The sequence below is a fragment of the Sus scrofa genome, chromosome 13 (assembly GCF_000003025.6).
Source record: "Sus scrofa isolate TJ Tabasco breed Duroc chromosome 13, Sscrofa11.1, whole genome shotgun sequence".
Classification (NCBI taxonomy): domain Eukaryota; kingdom Metazoa; phylum Chordata; class Mammalia; order Artiodactyla; family Suidae; genus Sus; species Sus scrofa.
In genome coordinates, this window is record NC_010455.5 from 75,725,488 (window position 1) to 75,744,905 (window position 19,418).

General features: G+C 53.5%; 1 protein-coding gene across 1 annotated transcript in view; it reads right to left on the reverse strand.

Moving 5' to 3' along the window:
• KY (kyphoscoliosis peptidase) overlaps positions 544 to 19,418 on the reverse strand; it is a 48,951-nt gene continuing 30,076 nt past the window's right edge. The window contains exons 8-11 of the mRNA XM_005669860.3: positions 18,749 to 18,866; positions 10,205 to 10,393; positions 8,653 to 8,843; positions 544 to 4,934 (exon numbers count right to left, since the gene is read on the reverse strand). Of these exons, the coding sequence (XP_005669917.2) occupies positions 4,036 to 4,934; positions 8,653 to 8,843; positions 10,205 to 10,393; positions 18,749 to 18,866 (1,397 nt within the window). The 3' untranslated portion in view covers positions 544 to 4,035. The remainder of the gene's footprint in view (positions 4,935 to 8,652; positions 8,844 to 10,204; positions 10,394 to 18,748; positions 18,867 to 19,418) is intronic.

Consider the following 19,418-nt stretch of genomic DNA (forward strand, 5'->3'; position numbering starts at 1 on the left):
TTTTGTCCTTCACACTACAGCTACGAGAATGGTCTCCATGGTTACGGCAGCTTCTCAGAGGTGTCTAGATTTTCATTTTCTCTATTTCCTTAAATGTCTAATTTATGAATAATCTGTTTAGGTAAGCTGCTGGAAAGTTTCTGCAAGCATATGAATATCAAGGAATACATATCTGCATATATCCAAAACAACAACAAAAAGTAGGCTGATAGGCATTTGGGGAACATTTTTTTTTCCTCTCCCACTAAAAACAGAAATTAGGATCGACTTTAAAAATTTCAAGTTAAACAAGATTCAATGAAAGAAACACTGCCTTCATGTTCTTCAAAGGCATGTGAGCCAAGGAGGGGCTGGAGCTAACCTAATTATGTTTCCTTTAATGCGAAATAGCTATTTGCCTGACATTCTATTTGCATCTCACCATCACATTCAAATAGCTGGGACATTGATTTTTTTCCTAGCTCTGCCTTTGAACATGAAAGTGTTTTTTTCCTATTTTTTCCCCCTCCTTGTGAGAACAGGGATAAGAACGGATCGATAATTACATTGTTGGATAAAAATGAATATAAATTTTATTGAAAAACAACACCAGCAACAATGTGGGAAAAGCATACTCAACAGCCACTGGCCCACACAACTCAATGCACACGTTATGAAAAGTAATCACCTCTTCAGAGTTCCAGCTATGCATCCCAATGAAGAGAAGTGATCGACCTCAGATAAACTGACAGGGAACACAAACGCACACCACCGCTGAACACTCTGCCAACAGCAAAGGACGCGACAATACCATCCCGGTCCCCTGTGCTGTGGGCCATCTCGTGCATTTCAAGAATTAAACTGGTTTGGAGAGAACCCAGTCCTCCCAGTCAGTGCAGCATCAAAGCCCCCAGACCACTGGGAAAAGCTTTCTACCTTTCCAGTCCTTTGAGAAGAAGAGGATTTCACAGACTTTCTTGGCAACTTGTCCCTCCTGCTTAACAACAGGAACTGCTTCTGTACGTCTAGCCTAAATCCTTCATGCTTCAGTTAATCTATTTATTTCCTTCTCATCTCAGCAGGCTGTGAGGAGTGTGTCCTGGTGGGACAGTGTCACATATGGGAAACACACAATGCTCACAATCAGATTGCAAATAGAGTCCAGCTGTGCTGGCTGCGCTTCCGAAACCAGCTGAAAAGAAGTGAATTGCAGTTGTGGTTGTAGCCCATATGCCCCATCCCACTCCCCAACCCTCCCCAACCCTCCTTAACCCTCCTTGTCCTTCTGTGGCCTGAGGGCTGCCATCCTAGGACTTGCAGCAACAGCTCTCTGAGTTCCATCCATTTCACTCCTTCACTAGTGTAGGAATGAGTATGGTCAAAGCTGTCCCATCCACTCCTACGGGATCTCGGGATCTCCGGGCAAAGTACTCCCAAATCCTAATATATTCATGGCTTCTCACAACGCCAGGTGGTTCCCAGCCTCCCCTCAGAACATGTGCGTGGGAACGACCTGCTGCATGTGCACACGAGGAGACGCTGAGAAGCCATGAGAGAAAGCACTCCGGGAATTTTAACATTTCAGCTGCATTTTTCAAATTCTGCTTAAAATCCCCGGAGACAGATTTCAGTTTCACGGGGGTTTGCAGCACCCGCAGTTCTGCAGTCGGACACCAGGGGGCACCCGTGCCACTTCACAAGCCGCTGGGACCCCTCGACCAGGAAACAAAGATGGGGATTTAAATAAAAGACTTCAAAATGCAACCCCGAATTCTACCTTGAGCAGCATGCGTGTAAAAATTCATGAAGATTGGATTTCATTTCATGTATTTTTACTTCAAGTGGAAAGAAACTCAAGTGTTGTTTGACTGTGCCTACAGCTGTCTTTACAAGGTGCGGGGGCGGGGTGGGGGGTAGGCTCCTGGTTAAACGATCAGGGGGCCGCTCCCTACTGCTTTGAGAGGCTGGGCCTCTCCTTCTCCGGACAGCTCCCGTTTTGCTGGGTGGCATCCTTTGCGTGCTCCAGGATGTATAGATCAATTATATTTTGTAAAAGATTCATGTCGCTCTCAGCAGGACTAGCAGCCAGCTCTGGGTCCAGTGAGTGACATGAGTCATAGAAGGCACTTATTATTTTGATGAAACACAGCACATTTCTTTCAGCCCATAAAATCAAAGGAGTGAGAAAAGGCTGTTTTCAGGGTGTTAAAAACTCCCCTTGTTTCCCTGTCGTGGTGCACAGCGGTTCCGCCTCTGCGGCCTTTGTGCATTTTCCAGGCGTGAGTGACACGGTGCTGAATGCCTGGGTGGCAGAGCCTGCCAGAGGACACTGGACACAGGCCAGGGCAGCTCAGCCCCCCATGGTGTACTGCCTTCATGCGCCAGGGCCGCCGGCCTGATGGAGGATGGGCACCCATAACATTGCTCTGAACCGGGTGGGTCCATGCTGGGGGACAGTGGGGGGCGGGGTCTTTGGGGGGGGACCCCAAGGGGATGATGGACTCAAGTGTTGGGAGCCTGGAACTTGAGACAGGCCTGGGCCTTGGAGGCTGCTGCCACCCACCCTGAGCTCTGGGATGACTAGGGCAGGGCCTCTTGGCTCTCTTTGCAGTCCCATTGTGAAGGGTCAGCATGACACGCTACCTGGTGCTTATTAAGTGTTCCACTTGCTGCATACACAGATGTGAGGAGGAAGGTACAGGGGGCTGAGGATCCTGGGCCGGCTCTGACTGTGGCTGAAGTTGGGGGCATTTAGAGCAGCAGCCTGGGGGGAAAGCTGGGCAGAGCTGGCCCTCAGGGGCCAAGGCACTGACAGGTAGGGGCTGTAGAGCTGGAGAAGCCAGGAGGGCAGGAGGGAGCACCTTCAATGTCTCCATATGTTGAGATGGTGCTGCAGCGGACACGCAAGGCCTCTCAGGGCCTCCCCCCCCCCCCCCCCCCCGCCCTCACTGGAGCCAGACGGCCCACTGTTGTCATGGCAACGCTGGCCGGAGGTGCTGCTAAGGGCCAGCTGGGCAGCCAAGCCTTCTCAGGCCTGAGCAGACAAGGGGCTCTGAACATCCCTACAGAGGGAGGGCCCTGGGGGTCTCTTTTGTCTGAGAAGGGATGGAAGGGACAAGCAAAGAAACCACTCCCAGGTAGGTCAAAGTCCTCCCAGGTGTGGCTTTGGTGGTAGGAATCTGGGGGCGGGGGAGTGGGGCCTGGCAGCATTCTCATCACTCCCTCACCTGACCTGTCTTGGTCTTTGTTTAGGGTTATCACCAGGGCTCCCCAAGGGCCCAGTAGCCTCCTAAGGCTCCCTGGGGAAGGTGCAGGGCGGGCCTAAGGCACAGGCTCTGAGAGGGCCTGGAGGAGCCAGTTAGACAGATTGGACCGAATTAATCCCTCTGAGAGCAGAGGCCTAGACCCTTAGACTCAGATGGCAGGAGGGCAAAGTGTTCTTCGTCCTCTGCCTCCCACCCAGGACACCCAAGAGCAGGCACTGGCTGCCTTGGCATCTCCCATAACTTTCCTGTTGCCACATTCCTGGCATATACAGGGGTTGTGGATGGTCTGCTTCCTCTCCCACACCTTCCTTCTCGGGCCCTGGAAGAGCAAGATGCAGCCGCAGGAATGCGGAAGACGGTCAGGTCTGGGGAAAAAGATGATTGTCCAACTCCCGCTCCGGCGTCTGGGAGAAACACAGTGACGCTCCTTGAAAGGGGCTCTAGGATTCAGGATAACGCAGCCTCCCAGAGCACGCCCTCTCCTCTCTCCCCATCGCAGGGAAAAGCTTTCAGCCCGGGCAGTGTCCTTGCTTTCCCACCGGCCCTAGAACAACAACAGCATCAGCACGAGAAGGGGGCATCTGGGCAGTGGTGTAGAGTTGACAATACCTTGGATTTACATAGCACCTTTGTCTTCTAAAGGGCCTTTGCCTCTGTCGCCTCAGCCACCAGAACACAAACATCACAGCTTCCGCGGCAGAACAGGGAGACGGAGGCAGAGGCCCAGAAGGGATTCCATGCAGACTCAGTGGTGTGTCCGGGGCTCTGTGTGCTGCCCTGGGCCAGGCTCTCACTGGGTGTCGTTCACCTTGTACTTCAGGATGTAGGAGTAGAAATTGTGGTTGGCGTTCTCCAGCACCATGACGTAGACCTCCTGGCAGCCGGCCGTGCTGCAGCTGCCCTCCCAGTAGCCCTCGCGGTTCAGGGTCAGCGGCCACGTGTCCTGTCCCTTCACCAGAGCTTTGGCGACACCGTGCAGCTTCAGCTTGAACGGGACGTTGCGGTTGGCGGGAAGCACGCCCGATAGGGGCTCCAGCAGCTCATTGTCCTGCCCCCAGTTGCCGAAGCTCTCGGGGAACACGGGCCAGTTCACCTTCGTGTTGGTGCAGCACAGGAGGTAATTGAAGACGAAGATGTAGTTGCCCGGTTCCTGCCTCTTCTTGACGAAGATCTTGAGGGCGAACTTGCCAGCGTGGGGCAGCTGGACTTTCAGCTCCGTGTGTTTCTCCCGGTGCAGCTGGAAGATGTAGCGTCGCTGCGTCTCTTCAGTGATGGGGCCGTCGTCCCCATGCAGCGATGCCAGGACACTGATGCCCTCCTCCACGCCGAAGCTGATGGAGCAGCGCCCATCACTGGTGTAGATGACGGGCTCGGGGTGGGATGGCTTCGTGATGCCCATCTGCTCCGAGAACCAGCTGGGGCCCACGGGCTGGTGCAGCTCAGCGGGCAGCCGGACGTCGATATCTGCATAGTGGCACTTGAGCGTGTACTCCAGCACTGAGCTGTAGATCTCCGAGTTGCCTTTGGCGAAGATCTGCAGCTTGTGGGTGCCCACGGTTGGAGGGTACACGTCCAGCTTCATCCCGTTCTTCCTGAGGCTCAGCAGCCCGTGCTCCTGCTTGCCGTTGAGCATAAACATGAACAGCGTTGGGGCACAGCTCTCGATGGTGACCGTGGCCTTCCCGTTCACTGTGCAGAGAGAGTCCGGGTCAGGTGAGAGGGGTCTGGCCTGGGCTGATGTGCTGGTAAATGTTTAACAGCGGAATCTCTGGGGGGGAAACCCTGACTTACAGCGTCTGCCCCCACCCTCACCCCCCATTTCCGTGGTGTAAATATCTTTACCATGATATTCTTAACACACCAATGTGGCCTCACGGAACATGATAGAAGCTGGTGGCAGCACATGGCTGGAAGGCTTCCCCTACTGCTCTGGGTGGTTCTCTTTGGAAGCTGAAAGCTGGGAGGTCTCAGGAAAAAAAATCTGCCCCCCAGTTGTATGTGCTCACTTGGCCCATTTGATTCACATTGGATGAAAGTTGCATGAAGGCTTAGCCTGGTTCCTGGTCAGGGGAGAGGGCTGAGGGGCAAGGAGGGCCCTGGTTCGAGAGCCACCCTTTGTCTGTCACCTCCAAGTCACAAGACTTGATTTCACATTGATCTCTACAACATCTGGTCCTCACAGTGTCACAGCTGTCATGTCAACTCCTTACCTTAAAAACCACTTGGGGAGTTCCCATCATGGTGCAAGGGAAACAAATCCGCCCAGGAACCACAAGGTTGTGGGTTCGATCCCTGGCCTCACTCAGTGGGTTAAGGATCTGGCATTGCCATGAGCTGTTGTGTAGGTCGCAGACACAGCTTGGATCCTGCATTGCTGTGGCTGTGGTGTAGGCCAGCGGCTACAGCTCTGATTAGACCCCTAGCCTGGGAACCTCCATATGCTGCCGGTGCGGCCCTAAAAAGACAAAAATACCAAAAAACAAAACAAAAACCCCACTTGAAATGGCCTCCCTCCTGTGCTCAAGGGGCAGGGCTGTCTACTTGCATCCCTCTCCCCCACCCCAGGCTTCTTGAATGGAGTCAGTGAGTGCATGGGAGGCTCTTCTGCATCCACACCCCTCCCTGCCTCTCCCCTTGCCCCTTAGTGCTGTCTTCCTTTGTCCCAGTCACTGTGTGGGGGTCAGGGAGTCAGTTCTCCATCTTTGCAGTCCAGGAGCACTCCCCTGCCTGGTCCCCTCTGCCTCACAGGACCCCAGGGAGGGGCAGGGCTTCTCTAAGGGCCTCGCCCTGCCTTTCTCTCAGAAGCCGATCACCTGCTATTTGTCCCAGCCACCCCCGCAGCTCCATTTGTGGATGAACACAAAGGAAGGACCAGACTAGCATCTGATCCATGCTCCCTAGTGAGCTTTCCCCAGTCGGGGGTCCAGTGCCCCTGCTGGGGAGGCAGAAAGCCATGCCTGGTCTCTAGGACAAGGGTCCCGCGACTTCCCACAGAAACAGCCACGAGGTGCCCTGACTCCAGGCTGCTCAGCTCCTGCATTCAGTGTTACCTCCCATGATGGGAGTGACAGTCCCCACGCAGGCAGCGGGCTGTGGGCTGGGGGCACCAGGGGCCTCTCCCCTTGCCTTCTTCATGGCTCCTCTGTCTAGAAGACTTTCCCTGCCTTCTCAGGCACTGCCAACTCCTCACTGGCCATCTTCTCCCAAACCCTTCCCACTGCAGTTCTCCTCCACTCATTCAGCTCTCTGAAATCTGACCTCTGTCCCCACTCGACAGGTGACCAGTGACTTCCTTGGAGGTTCTTGTCCATGCCCTCCTGGAAGTCCTCTCCTCCCCTTGCATCCATCACCGACCTGGCCTGGCTCTCTCTCCACCCCTCTGACTGTCACCTGATCCCTTCCCTTTCTGGCACACTAGTTGTGAGTTTCTTTATGCTTCTGTGCTATTTTCTTTGTCTACACTCCTCCACTGCCATCAGCCACAGTGGGACACCTGTCCCATGGTAACCGCCAAGGGAAAGTGACCAAGAACAGCCTTGGTCACTTGGTATCAGCCTTTCTCAGTTGAATCCCTCCTCTCCCCTCACTTCCTCTTCTAAGACAACTTGTGGGGTGGGGGGTGGGCAGAGCTGTCTCAGCCCTCAACTGCTCATAGCCGCTGTTCTGCTCCATCTTGCACCCTAGCTGATTGTGAGGCTGAGCTGCCTGGAAGCCTCTCTCCTGGCCCTGCATCTCCTTCAGGGAACTTAGTACTGCTGTAACATCTATTCCCCCTGCTGGATGCAGGCGCCATGGGGAAGGGCTTTTTCCTGCCTCCTTTCCTGCCACGTCGCAGGTCTGGCCAGGGCACCTGGCTCAGGGGGCTCTTGGCAAAGGTGAGTCGAATGGCTGGGAAGTCTTGAAATAAACGGTGGGGAGCCTGTGACCGCCTCCCCTCGCCCCTCCCCAACCCTCTCTCACCCTCCCCTCCCTCCTGTCTTAGGCCCACCACAGTTTTCCCTCTCTGCTTTCTTCCTATCTCCACTCTTAACAAAACTCGCTCCAGCAAAGAAACAGTCTTTAAATATGCTTCATGAATATGCAAGCAAATTTTAGCTTTACTATAGATTGAGAAACCTAACGTTTACATTTCTGTCTCTTGAAAAGGCAAACTCCTTGGTAGCGATCTTCTGGTGTGGCCTGGCCCATTCCTCCCATGGCCCCAGGGCCTATGACAGCCAGAAGAGCACGCTGGCCCCTCCCGCCCTGTCTGACATCCCCACAGAAGCCACACTCAGCGATGGCAGCCTCATGCTGTTATTTTAGCAGCGGGAGCTGCCAGGTATTTGCGGTTTTAAAAAGTATTCAGGAGCTCAGCAACCTGGTTAAGGAGACTGCTATGAGGTGGAAGGGACAAATCAGCAGGGACGAATGTGGGGGCCCCTGTGTTCTGGTGCCCCCATGGCCTTGCAGTGTGGGGTGAGGCTCACCCGCAGACCCCCGACCCGCTGTGCTAATGCCGAGTGAGCTCAGGTCTTCCCTCCTGGGAGCACACAGGCCCTTGGGGGAAGTGTGAGGTGCACTGACCTCTCTGGGCTAAGCCCTGCACTATGGTTCTGGGCCTCCTAAGCCCGGCCCCCCACATGCCTCATAGTTCACAAATACACCCAATGGGCTGCCCGTGGCCCCTGTGGGGAGGTGGGGAGCGAACGTCAGTCCAGGCCAGCCCCGAGGATAGCTCAGCTCCAGTCCCTGCACTGCCTAGCCCCAGGGAAGTCACTTGGATGAGGCTGGCCCTGCCTCCAGGACAAAAAGAGGCAAAGCTGTGGGCGGGACCAGCAGGCATCCAGCACAGTAAGAGACAGCTGTGCAAGGCCAGGTGGCACCTACCTCTGGGGGCTTGAGCTCAGGCCTTGGGGGCCTTGCTGTGTCCTTTCTGGAACACGTCTGTCCCTGTATCCTGTGATGCCTGCTCTCCAGCTCCCAACATTCAGCCCAGTGGCTACGTCCTTAAGAAAGCCCCCCAGTGCTCTGTCCTGGGAGAACCCCGCTGCTCCCCCACCGGCTGGTTAGTCCACTGACATGCGGATCCTGGCTCTGCTGGGCCAAACACACTCTGTGCCAGGAGTTGGGAGCTTCTGTTGGGAGGTGAGGCAGCCCTTTCCCTGTGTTTGAGCTGAGAGCGACCCCCCACCAGCCCTGGCTCCCTGACACACTGAGCCACAGACCTCATCACATCCCCGTCTTGGTTTATGCTGGCGTGAGGGGCATTGGTCCTTCTAAATGTGATCCGAGGCCTTGTCCTGTCCTGATGGCCTGATGGCCTGGGCAGCCTCAGTTGCCGTGCACTGGCGCCCCCCACCCCGCAACTCCATGTACAGCTGACACAAGCTGGGTCCTGGCAGGGCAGCCCCCAGGCTCCGGTTACCTGTCTTGATGATGGAGGTCTCCGGGTGGGCACTCAGCATCCCCTTGTTGTAGAATTCGCTCTTGTGATACATGTTATTTTCAAACTGCCTCAGGGATTGAGGAGGTTTGAGCAGTTGCCAGTTCTTGTTGTCTGGGAAATGGTCCTCAATGAACAGAGCAGGATGGGTGAGGAAGTAGAATTCATTGTAGCTGGAGGGGGACAAGCTGGTCAGTAGCCACGTGGGGGGAGCAGGTCCCGGCTGCGCAGGGGGTACGGAGCGGAGAGCTCACAGGGGGTCCTCAGGGCCTTCCTTGGGCTAACACATCCACAGGAGAGGTCCCGCCCGCATGTCAACGGGAAGAGGCACCATCTCCAACCCTACCGTGGGCCCTGCATGTGCTCCCTCAGGGGTTGCTTCCAGAAATAGAAGGCAAGGCAGGATCCGAGGCCACTTTTAAGAGAAGGCCACAGCCCAGGTGGGGCTGTGTCCACGCGGAGAAAGAGCTCTCCCTGCTCTCAAAGCCAAAGAGATTTAAAGGGAGCAAAGCCGTGACCCACAGACCAGGTGCCAGTGGAGTGGCAGGAAGGCAGGGAGGGAAAGCCTGGTGCACGGGCTCTGTCCACACCCAGCGTGAGCAGCTGTGTAGGTGGGAAGCCCTGATGTGGCCCCTGGAGCCACCTAGATGCGGCTCTCTGGAGGCCAGTGATGGGGATCAGAAGAACAGGGGACTCCTCTGAGATGGGGGTGCCTTCACTCGGCCCCAAGTGAGCAGTACCCAGAACTGATGTAGCAAAGGAGAGGTGTGACCGGATGTGTCCTGCACATACGTGCATGTGTGTGTGCACTCGTGTCTGCCCTGCGTGCAGGACTGTCAGGATTTAAACTGCATAGATGAGACAATGCTCTTGTTTTTCTGGGTGAAAAGGCATCTGAGCTGCTGATGGACTTTAAGATCCAGCACAAATGTCATGGTTAAGGCCAGAGCCTTGGAGGATGGACATGCTCCAGCCCTCAGTATCCCAGCCACCCTGCCCCACAGTGGCCAGGGTGCCTGCGCATCCCAGCACCCCTTTCCACAAACCAGAGCCCTTCCTCAGAGGTAAGATACAGCCCCATTAGCCCAGGGACAAGGAGGCAGAGCCCCAGTGTCTGGGAGGCAGCAGGAGAGAATTCTAGCACCTGTGCATGTAACGCACAGTAAAATGGCCAAGGACCTCAGGGGAACCTGCAGATGCTTAGAGAGGCTGCCCTGCCTTTGCGCACACTTGGCCTGTGAATGAACACTATGCTGTTAGAGCTTGGGTGGAGGGGGGAGCTGGGGAGCCAGAGGGGGCTTTAGACAGTGGAGGGTCTAAAGGTCAGGACAAAAAGGTTAGGCCCTTCACTGGCCTGGAACTGGCTCACCCCTGAGCTGGAGGAAGAGTGGGGGCAGCCAGCAGCAGACAGAGGCCCCTTGGCCCTCCTTCCCCTCCCACTGGGCCTTCTCTACCTGCTCCTCATGCAACCTTGCACCTGCCCCATTTCCACGGATCATTTCCTAGGACCCTGTGGAACTGAGCCTGTACTTACAGGAAGGTGAACTTGGAGGTGGCGGAATCCACCAGGCCACTGCCCCAGGTGCTGTCCACCAGGTGCCATCTCCCCTCCAGGTACACGGCATTCCAGGCGTGGTCAAACTCCCCAGAGAAGCTCTGCCCTGGCTGGTAGCCAAAGCCCTTGGAGTAACCAGGCACAGTCATACACTGCACTCCAGCGATCCTGGGGGGCGGGAGGTGGGGTGGACAGAGGCTCTGAGAGGCAGCTCCCACGGGGGTACCCCCCCAAATCCCAGTCTGTCTGTGGCCTCAGGCCTTAGGCATGTCTGCTGTCCCTCAATCCCTCCCTGCCTCTGGCATAGTCACATATATACAGCCTGAGGGCTTTTATCTGCGGACCTGGGGGACTTGGGGACACAGGGCTGGCTGGTCCCACCAGGCAGACTAGCTGCAGCCCCCACTGTCTGCTCCTCCCTCCAACTGTACAAAGCACTTGGGAATGTTTCTCCCCAGAGACTGCCTGAGGGCTCTGCTGTGAGTCTGCAGGAGGATGAAGGTGCGACAGCAAGGACCGCCTGGTGAGCAAGGAAACCAGGGTGACAATGATGTCCTTGAAGATCCAGAGTGACTCTAGATATGTGACTGGGGATCGGGGTCTAGGTGGCAGTGCTGGATCTGAGGATGCAAGAGAAAGCTGAGGCCACTCCGCTCACCACGTCCGGCCCATGGACCCTGTGTGGGGACCCCTGGGGCAGGCCAGCGGGGTCTCTGAGACGTGGGGAGGACAGGCCCACTGCCAGGGCCACCATAGTGCATTAAGGGCATTTGCTGACTGACTGCTCTGGCCACGGCTTCAGATTCCCCTGTAGCTGTCATTCCAGCTGGAAATGCTGACCAGTCAGCCCGAGTTTTTATCAAGGTCCCCTTGAGAGTGTGTTCCCCCACCACTCACAACCAAGCTGGCCTGGACAGTGGGGGATGGACGCTGGTCACCTCTGGGGACCACAGAGATCATGGGCAAGCTATAATCTGGGCACTTGTAGCTGAAACCCTGAGGGCCAGACCGAGGCTATGGGCATCACTCCGCAGTCACAGCAAGCATCCTGAGAGTCCTGCCATGGCTACCTGGCCTTCTCCTTTTTTTTTTTTTTTTTTTTTCTTTTTAGGGCCGCACTTGCGGCATATGAAGGTTCCCAGGCTAGGGGTCAAGTTGGAGCTACAGCTGCCGGCCTATACCACACCCATAGCCACACCAGATCTGAGCTGCGTCTGTGACCCACACCACAGCTCACCGCAACACCGGATCCTTAACCCCACAACTCGAGGCCAGGGATTGAACCCACAACTTCATGGTTCCTAGTCAGATTCATTTCTGCTGCACCACAAGGGGAACTCCAAGCTGGCCTTCTCCTTCAGCAGCCCTGTCCCTCTGCATGACAGCTGAGGGGTGGGCTGCTCTTCTGACGCAGGGGACACGCCGTGCTAGCCCTTCTGGGTCCTTCTGTGAGTTAGTGCTCCTTTTTCAAGACACTTTCCTTTCAATGTGGAAGGTTAGTGTGATCAACTCCCACACCAGTGAATCCAGGGTGTTCGTGGCAGCCCCTTGGATGGGGCTCAGCACAAGCTGCCAGCTGATCCTGCCTCCCCTCACAGGGGCCCGGGCTGCGCTCCGTGTGTCACAGGGCCTGTTTCGGGGAGGTGGCCCTGGGCAGCCAGGGTCCCTTTGGGAAGCAGGTCTGCAGCCCCAGGTGCTCTAAACAAGAGGCCATGGAGCCTCAGGGTAATGGGGGTGAGATGGCCACGCATTCAGGGTAGGAACGGGGAAATTTTCCATATATAACACAAACGTTTAATTACCAATGAGCAGAATATTGGGTTAAATATTCCTTATCTCTATCTACATATCATTTGTTGTAAGAGCTAGGGAGGCAAACAATGGAGCCTCTAACTACCAAATTCTACCCCGCCAAGGGTCTCTGCATGTCCCCATGCGGCTTGAACTCCCCTTTCCTGCTGGGGGCAGGCCTGCTCTGCTGAGGCTCCTTACAGGCTGGAAAGTTTTGCAGCCCCCGCCTCAACTTCTGCCTGCCGCTTTGCAAAAGCAGGTGCAGGCCTCCCAGGCTGTCTGAGAAATCCCAGAGAACAGACTGGCTGTGCCCTGTGGGAAGGATTTCAGGAGCACTTGAGGGGGGGCGCAGGGCAGGGAGCAAGTGAAACTAGATCCATATGTTAGGATCTTCCGCTGAAAAAGCCAACAGCGACTCTCACAGGAGGCCCAGGAGAGGTACAGCCCGCACACCTGGAGAGCCCCCTCCTCTTTTAGCTGCAATAGGATGCATGGTCCTGAGCGCTGGTTCTCAGGATGGGTGATCAAGTGAGCTTATAGCCTTAGAGGAAAGAGCCAGCAGAGAGGGGACGGTTATGTGCAAGGCCAGAGGTGGAGGATGGAGGGACGGGGTTGGGGGGCTCTCCCGTAGCAGGCAGGGCTCTGTGCACTCGGAAAGTAGGTTAGGAGAAGGGACGCTGTGAAAAATATTTAGTAAGATAAGAAGTGCCTCTGACACACTGTTATTGACAAGTGCCTATAAACCCCCACCATCAGCATAATGCCTCTGCGTGTGTGCGTGAGAGTGTGTGTGTGTACAGAGAACCACAGACAGAGGGGGAGGGCAGAGTCAGAGACAGTGCAGAAGTCATCTGGTCTCTTGGTAATGGGATTATAGGTGATTTTAATTTTCTTTATGCTTCCCTCTATTTTTAAAAAAACTTCAGTAATGACTATGTGTTTGTTACTTTTTGAATTGGAAAAAAATCCATAAATATTACTTGAAAATGACATGCTTCGGTGATTTATTTTCCTTTCTTGCCCAGAATGCTGTTGCACGTGAATTTCTAGGATGATATGGAGGGGATGCAGAGCACTGGAACGACAGAAGAAGCGTTTGGAGAAGGGGCTGCTTTGCAGAAAGCGGGGTGGGGGGGTGGGGGGAGCCAAGGCCCATGCAATGCTCCTCCTCCCCCAGAGCCTGGAGTCAAGGGAGGAAGGAGGAGGCTCTGAGCACCCATGCGGCCTCCAGGTGCTGCGCTAAGACAGTACTGATGCAGGCACGGCTCTAGCTCTGCCTGAGTGTCCTCCTGGGAGAAGCCTGTCCCCGGGCAGGGGAGGGACTGGAGGTAAGACTGGAGCACCCATTCCAGAAAAAAAGAGTCTGGGTTTTCTTACTTTCCTTCCCCACATGTTATGATTTCGATGTCCTTTTTAAACATCTTCATGTTTATCCTTTTGCTGTTCCTTATGTTTATCGTCACTTTTAAAATAAGTTTGTTTTTTTTTTTCCTTGTAGATCTGTATACTGGCTTTTGATGGAACATGATGGAGGGTAATGTGAGAAAAAGAATGTATATGTATGTATAACTGGGTCACTTTGCTGCACAGCAGACATTGACAGAACATTGTAAATCAACTACAATAAACAAAACAAAACAAAAACCCCAAAAAGTGCTTAAAAAGGTTATTCAACTTGTAGATAGTTTTAAATAAAGCTAAAAACATGGCTATATTATTATTCACTCAAAAAAAAAAAAACAAAATGAGACTTGAGCACCCAGTGGGGGGGGGGAACTAGGAGTAAGAGCGCAGCCCCAAGGCTGGAAAGGGCTGGAGGACAGGGACGTGAACTGCCAGAGGTTCTCCCAGAGGGCTCGGGGCTGCAGGGGGTGGTGACTGGGCGGAGCAGGAGAGCTGGGCAGCAGGACTCACTCCAGTGTGATCTTGCCAGACTCACCATGGGTAAAACGAAAGGCTACATTAAATGATCTCTAGGGATTGATTCTCCTCTGACAGGCCGAGGAGAAACTGGGAGGGCCGTGGGGAATGCCTGGGGCAGAAGAAAGATGAATAAAACCCCCTCGGCTGTAAGCTTCTGCCATGCCTGACTATGATATGAGGATATTTCATTACTGGCAGCAATGTGTGAGATGAACTGGACAAAGAAGTCATCATGGAAAGCATTATTGTTAATAGTCCATAACTCTCATGCAGAAGTATGGAATTAGTAATTCCAGCTGCCAATCATCAGTCAGGATAACCCACCACTGTCTCATGTCATCCAAAGGTTGCCGACTGTATACACTCGTGCAAAGTACTGTACCAGGCACCAGGGAATACTATCACATGTCATATCATTTCAAAATATACTGTGACATAACAAATTCTAATATTCTAAAAAGAAAGCTCACTGGCAACCCTAGATGTGCTGAGAGGTGGTGGGGGCAGAGATGTGAACTGTCACTAAAATGCTAGTGATAAGCATAGCCCTCGAGGGAACCCAAAGGAGGAGGAATCTGCTGGAAAGAGCTGGGAGAACACTGGAGAAGGGGTGGAGGACAAGAAACATTTCCACCTCTTAAAGAGCTCTGACCAACCAGCCTAGCGCCTAAAATATCACCCAAGGAGACATATCTAAAAACAGGCTGCAGAATCTTGGGTTTTACTTTTGACAGTTTTGAAAATCTCAGTGCCACTGGTATTATTGAGGAGGTGATCCAGACTGTGACTGTCCTTTTATTTATTTATTTATTTTTGGCCGAGCCCATGGCATGCAGAAGTTCCTAGGCCAGGGATGGAACCCACATGCCCCACAGCAGTAACCTGAGCCACGGCAGTGACAATGCCGGATCCTGAACCTGCTGAGCTACCAGGGAACTCCATGTGACTGACGTTTTATACAGACATGAGTGGCTCCAGGGGCAGCAGGGTGGCTGAGCTGCCTGGGGTGGGACACATCAGCCCCTGACCTTGGCAGACTTTCTACACTGACTGCTTCTCCCAGGATGTCTGAGCCACATGGAAGGCAAGGAGGGTGGGAAGGATGGGAGCTGTAGGAGAGGCAGTGAAGCATGTTCTTTTTTTTTTTTTTAATAAACATTAATGAAAACATTGTTATTTCTAATCATAAAATCCAGAAGCATGGTTTCATTTAACCTTAGGCTCAATGGTCAGTTTGGGCAAACACATGAATTATAACTTTTAGGGCCTTGCTGTTCCTGAAACACTGGTGCTCACGAAAGTTCATATTATTCCAATGAAGGTAAATTCTAAACTGGCAAAAAACCAAAAAACAAAAAAACACCCTTTGATTTCCACACTGCAGCAGGACAGGCATAACCATGACTTTGGTTTCACAATTTATGTAGTTGATTTCTTGTAAATTTGACAGTGTTTTGATATTTCTGCCATCTGGTCCCCCTTCCCTTTTCTTATACCACCATGGTGAGGTCAGTGACTGTCACCACGGTAATAATTCTCACATCCAAGCCCTGTTTAGAGTCTTTTGAGGTTGACTTCAGGGGCCTCCTCTCTGACAAGTGGGGAATTGGCAGTTCGGAGAGGGAGACTGACTTGCCTGGGGACACATAGCGGGCCAGGGGCCAGAGCAGCACCAGGCCTCATTTGTCCTGACGCACAGCTCAAGAGGCTCTGCACTGCACCAGTCCTTTTATACACCGAGATGTGGTTTAGTCTATAAATATCTGGGGACCTCCAGAGTGAAGTTAAAGGCTGGTTTGCTATTGTGACATAATTCATCTTCGTAAGCACTACCCTTTGGTGAATCTGTAAGCGTGGGGGAGTTTACATGCCCCTTTCCGAAGCTGCATACGATGGGGGTAATTACAGTTATTCAGTAAACCCACCTCTCCCAGCCTCTGGGGCCTCTGGAACCCAGGGATGTTCTGGGATCGTCTGGGACATAGTGCTGAGCAGCGGCACGCCACTGTGACAGCTGGGGATGCGTGGAAAACTGACTGACATCTGATTGGTGACAACCAGACTCTTCAGCATCAAAGCCTCAAACTGGTAATAAGCTCCTGGCTTTCTTGGAAGTCCTTGGAAAACCCGCTGGCTGGTGATGCTAGTGCCGAGATAACAGGGGAGGAATTACAACTGGAGGCTGATGCAGGGGCAGGATTCTGGGGAGTGAGGCTGGCCCCTGCCAGGGAATGAAGCAGAATTCACAAAGGCTGTGGGGGACCTGAGACCCAAGGAGACACCTTTGTGCTGGGACCAGCAGTTACAAGCAATAGCACTCACGAAAAAGGGACAATGGCTACTTGGGAAAGACAAGGAGGAAATGGGCAATGTTGCAAAAATATCTGCATTCCCCTCCAAATTACTTTATTAAATCAGTCTTTAATGAGGCCACCGCAGGGAAGCAGAATGGACGAGCAGAAGTAACGATGGTCATGTGGACACAACTCTTGCTAAGAGGCCACCCTGACAACTAAGCAGAGATAAATCAGCAAGCGTGGACTACACGTCTTTGGTGATTAAGGTATCCGCTAATGAATTCCCCAAACCTTCAGCAGTTATTTTGTAAAGGGAAGGGGAATTAGGAAAGACGCATGGACGAGGTTACTGATCTTTAAAGCCAAAGTTAAAGGAATTCAGAGAAGCGTGAGCTATTGTTAACCATCCCAGGTGATGCGGAGGCTATGTCATGTGGTAATTGCCAGGTTGGAACCTACGTTTAAAGGATGCAAAATGTTGGGCTGTGTTTGAATGGTCAGCAGTAGGCTAGCATATGGTTGATGCTAAGGCTCTGGGCGGGGCCACAAGAGCTGACGGTTCCACTCAAGGCAAATGCCAATTTTCTGAGCCTATGTGAGTCTATGTGGGTCTGTAGGCAAATCCTATAGAGGAAGACACTCGAATACTGTGAAAAGACAGGGAGGGTTAAAAACAACACCCCTCCCATGCCCACCCCCGTGTTAGGTTAGCAAACTCCAAACTGCATGTTCTAGTTTAGTCCTGCAGTCCTGCCAGTGGGCCAGAGGCCTCAGTATGCAGATGAGAAAACAGGGCCTCTGAGATGCTGCTTTCCAAAAGGAACAAAACCAGTAAGTAGTAAGTTAAACACTGAAAATCAAGGACTGGTAAACTGAGGCCTCAGAAAGTCTTTCTGACTGTAGATCTGGCACTTGCATACCATGCTAAGAAGGCTTCTTAAAAAAGGATATATTCTATCCTTAAAACCCCAGGTGTTTTCAAATTTGCAAATTAGGATGAAAATAATTATATTCTAAAAGACGCTAGGCACAAATAGAGTTGAAAACAGATTGAGGGTTATTTCATTATTTAAAGAGAAAAAGAGGGAGTTCCCTGTTGGCCCAGAGGGTTAAGGACCTGGCGTTGTCACTGCTGTGACTTGGGTCCCTGCTGTGATGTGGGTTCTATCCCTGGCCCCGGAACTCCCACATGCCATGAGTGTGGCCGATAAAATAAAATAAAAAGAGAAGGAGGCCCATTTTGTGCAAGTCTGTTACGAGTATCCTGTCATCAAGGGCCTTCGGTGTGTGGGATTCTGAGATGGGTGTTCATAGAAGTGGAAAGGGGGTGGGGCAAAGGCTTATTGAGACACGTGGGACATATAAGACATATAAGAGGAAATGAGCACAGGTAACACCTATCTGATAGACCTGCTCTGGTCCCCTCTGGGGCTCTGGTCTCAGAAGTGGGCCTTGGAGGTTGAGGGATGGGAAGAGCAGAGAGCGAGCAGGAGGGGTGGAGCAGCGCAAGGTCGGGTGCATGTCTGTGCTTGGTGGGAATGATGGGGGGTGGGAGGCTGGCCATCTGGCTGGCATGTCTCCAGGAGCAGGTCGTCCCGTGGCCATTGTACAACACTGACACATCAGGACTGCCCACCCGTGGACCCTTAAGTATTTATTGCCATACTTGCTTGGAAGAATTGCCCCCTGCAGTCCTGGCCGGCTGACCTCTGGGTGCCTGAGAAGCCCCACTCTCAGAAGCCTGCAGGGACAGTGGGTGCAGCCCACCTTCCCCCTGGGAAGGGGCTTTGCAATGGTTCCCAGGGCTGGCTGAGTGCTTCCTGGGAAACACAGCAGACCTCAGAGAAGGGGCACAGGAAGTTGTGGGGGTCCATGGGACACCCCCATCCCGCCACCCCCACCTTGAGGCTGTCTCTAGGTTGCCTAGAACCAGCAGTGAGGGCTCCAACACAAATGCTTTCCTTACCAGCCACCTCCCTGCTCTCCCCAGCCCCAGGGGGCCTGGCCAGGTGCTCAGTCCCAGAGCAAAGGACACGGAGCTCAGAAGCTCCCAGACAGAAGCTGCTTCCTAGTTATTCAGCTTTTCCAACTGACAAATCTTTTTAGGTTGGGGATCTTTTGTTTCCCCCAAGAGCACCCCTGTGCCAGCCCTGAGGACAGCCTTTCACAGGCCTCTTGGCGTCCGCAGCCACTGTTCTCACGTTCCCAGATCTGCCATTCTTCTAACCTTCAGCTGCACAGAGATGGGAGAAGGTGGAAAAAGGGCCTTTTATAACCAAATTATCTCTGTGCCTTCATCTGCCATTATGTTAATGCATCGCGAAGCCCGGCAGATGGTACAAAGTCAATTATGCTGGTGTTAAAAAGGGAGAAATTGACCTTTTCAGGACTCACTTGGATTTGGAGCAGAGTTTGCAAACTCAGGTTTCAGGCCCGGCATGTGGGTGAAGGCGCCGGGCGCTTGGCAGGGGGAGGGGCTGGGTCAGGTGGTCAGCCCAGGCCCCCGCTGTACCTGCACATTCTCTCAAAGAGCCCAGCGTAGCCGTCACAGTTGGTCTTCTGGGTCTGCAGGATGGTGGTGGGTTTGAAGGCCTGGCGGTCCTTCTCCTGGGCGGCCTCAATGTCATACTCTGGGGGCAGAGGAGGAGGCGGTGAGGAAGCAAGTCCCGGGAGTCCACAGGTTGGTGCAGAGGAGACGGGAGTCCACTGCCTGAGACACTGCCCCGCCCTCAGCTGTGCTGCCAGCATCACCTGGGTGGGCCTCCCTCAGGCTTGGGAGAAACCACTCTGAGCTGAAGGGAAGCAGGGCCCAGGCCAGGTGGGATCTGGGAAATGTCCCCTCTTTGTATGATGGTGAGAGAAAGAGCAAGGCATTGGCAGAGAGGGCCACCTGGCTCTTTAGGTCTCTAAGAAAGGGCTGGGGGGTGGGGGGATCAAGGCAGCACTGGGGTGGAGGGCTCTGCCCATGTGTCTATTGAAGCTGCTTGCCAGTCCTGCTACAGCCACGAAGGCCAGGGCCTCACAATGACCTACAGGGGGCGAACTGAGCTACTGTGAAAGCTCATCACAAATAGAGAAGCGTGTGTGTGTGTGTGCGTGCGCGCGCGCAACAAAGAGGCGTATCAAAGGGTCAGATTCCCATTCCACCCCCTTAAGGCCCAGGCTGAGCTGCTGGGGTTGGG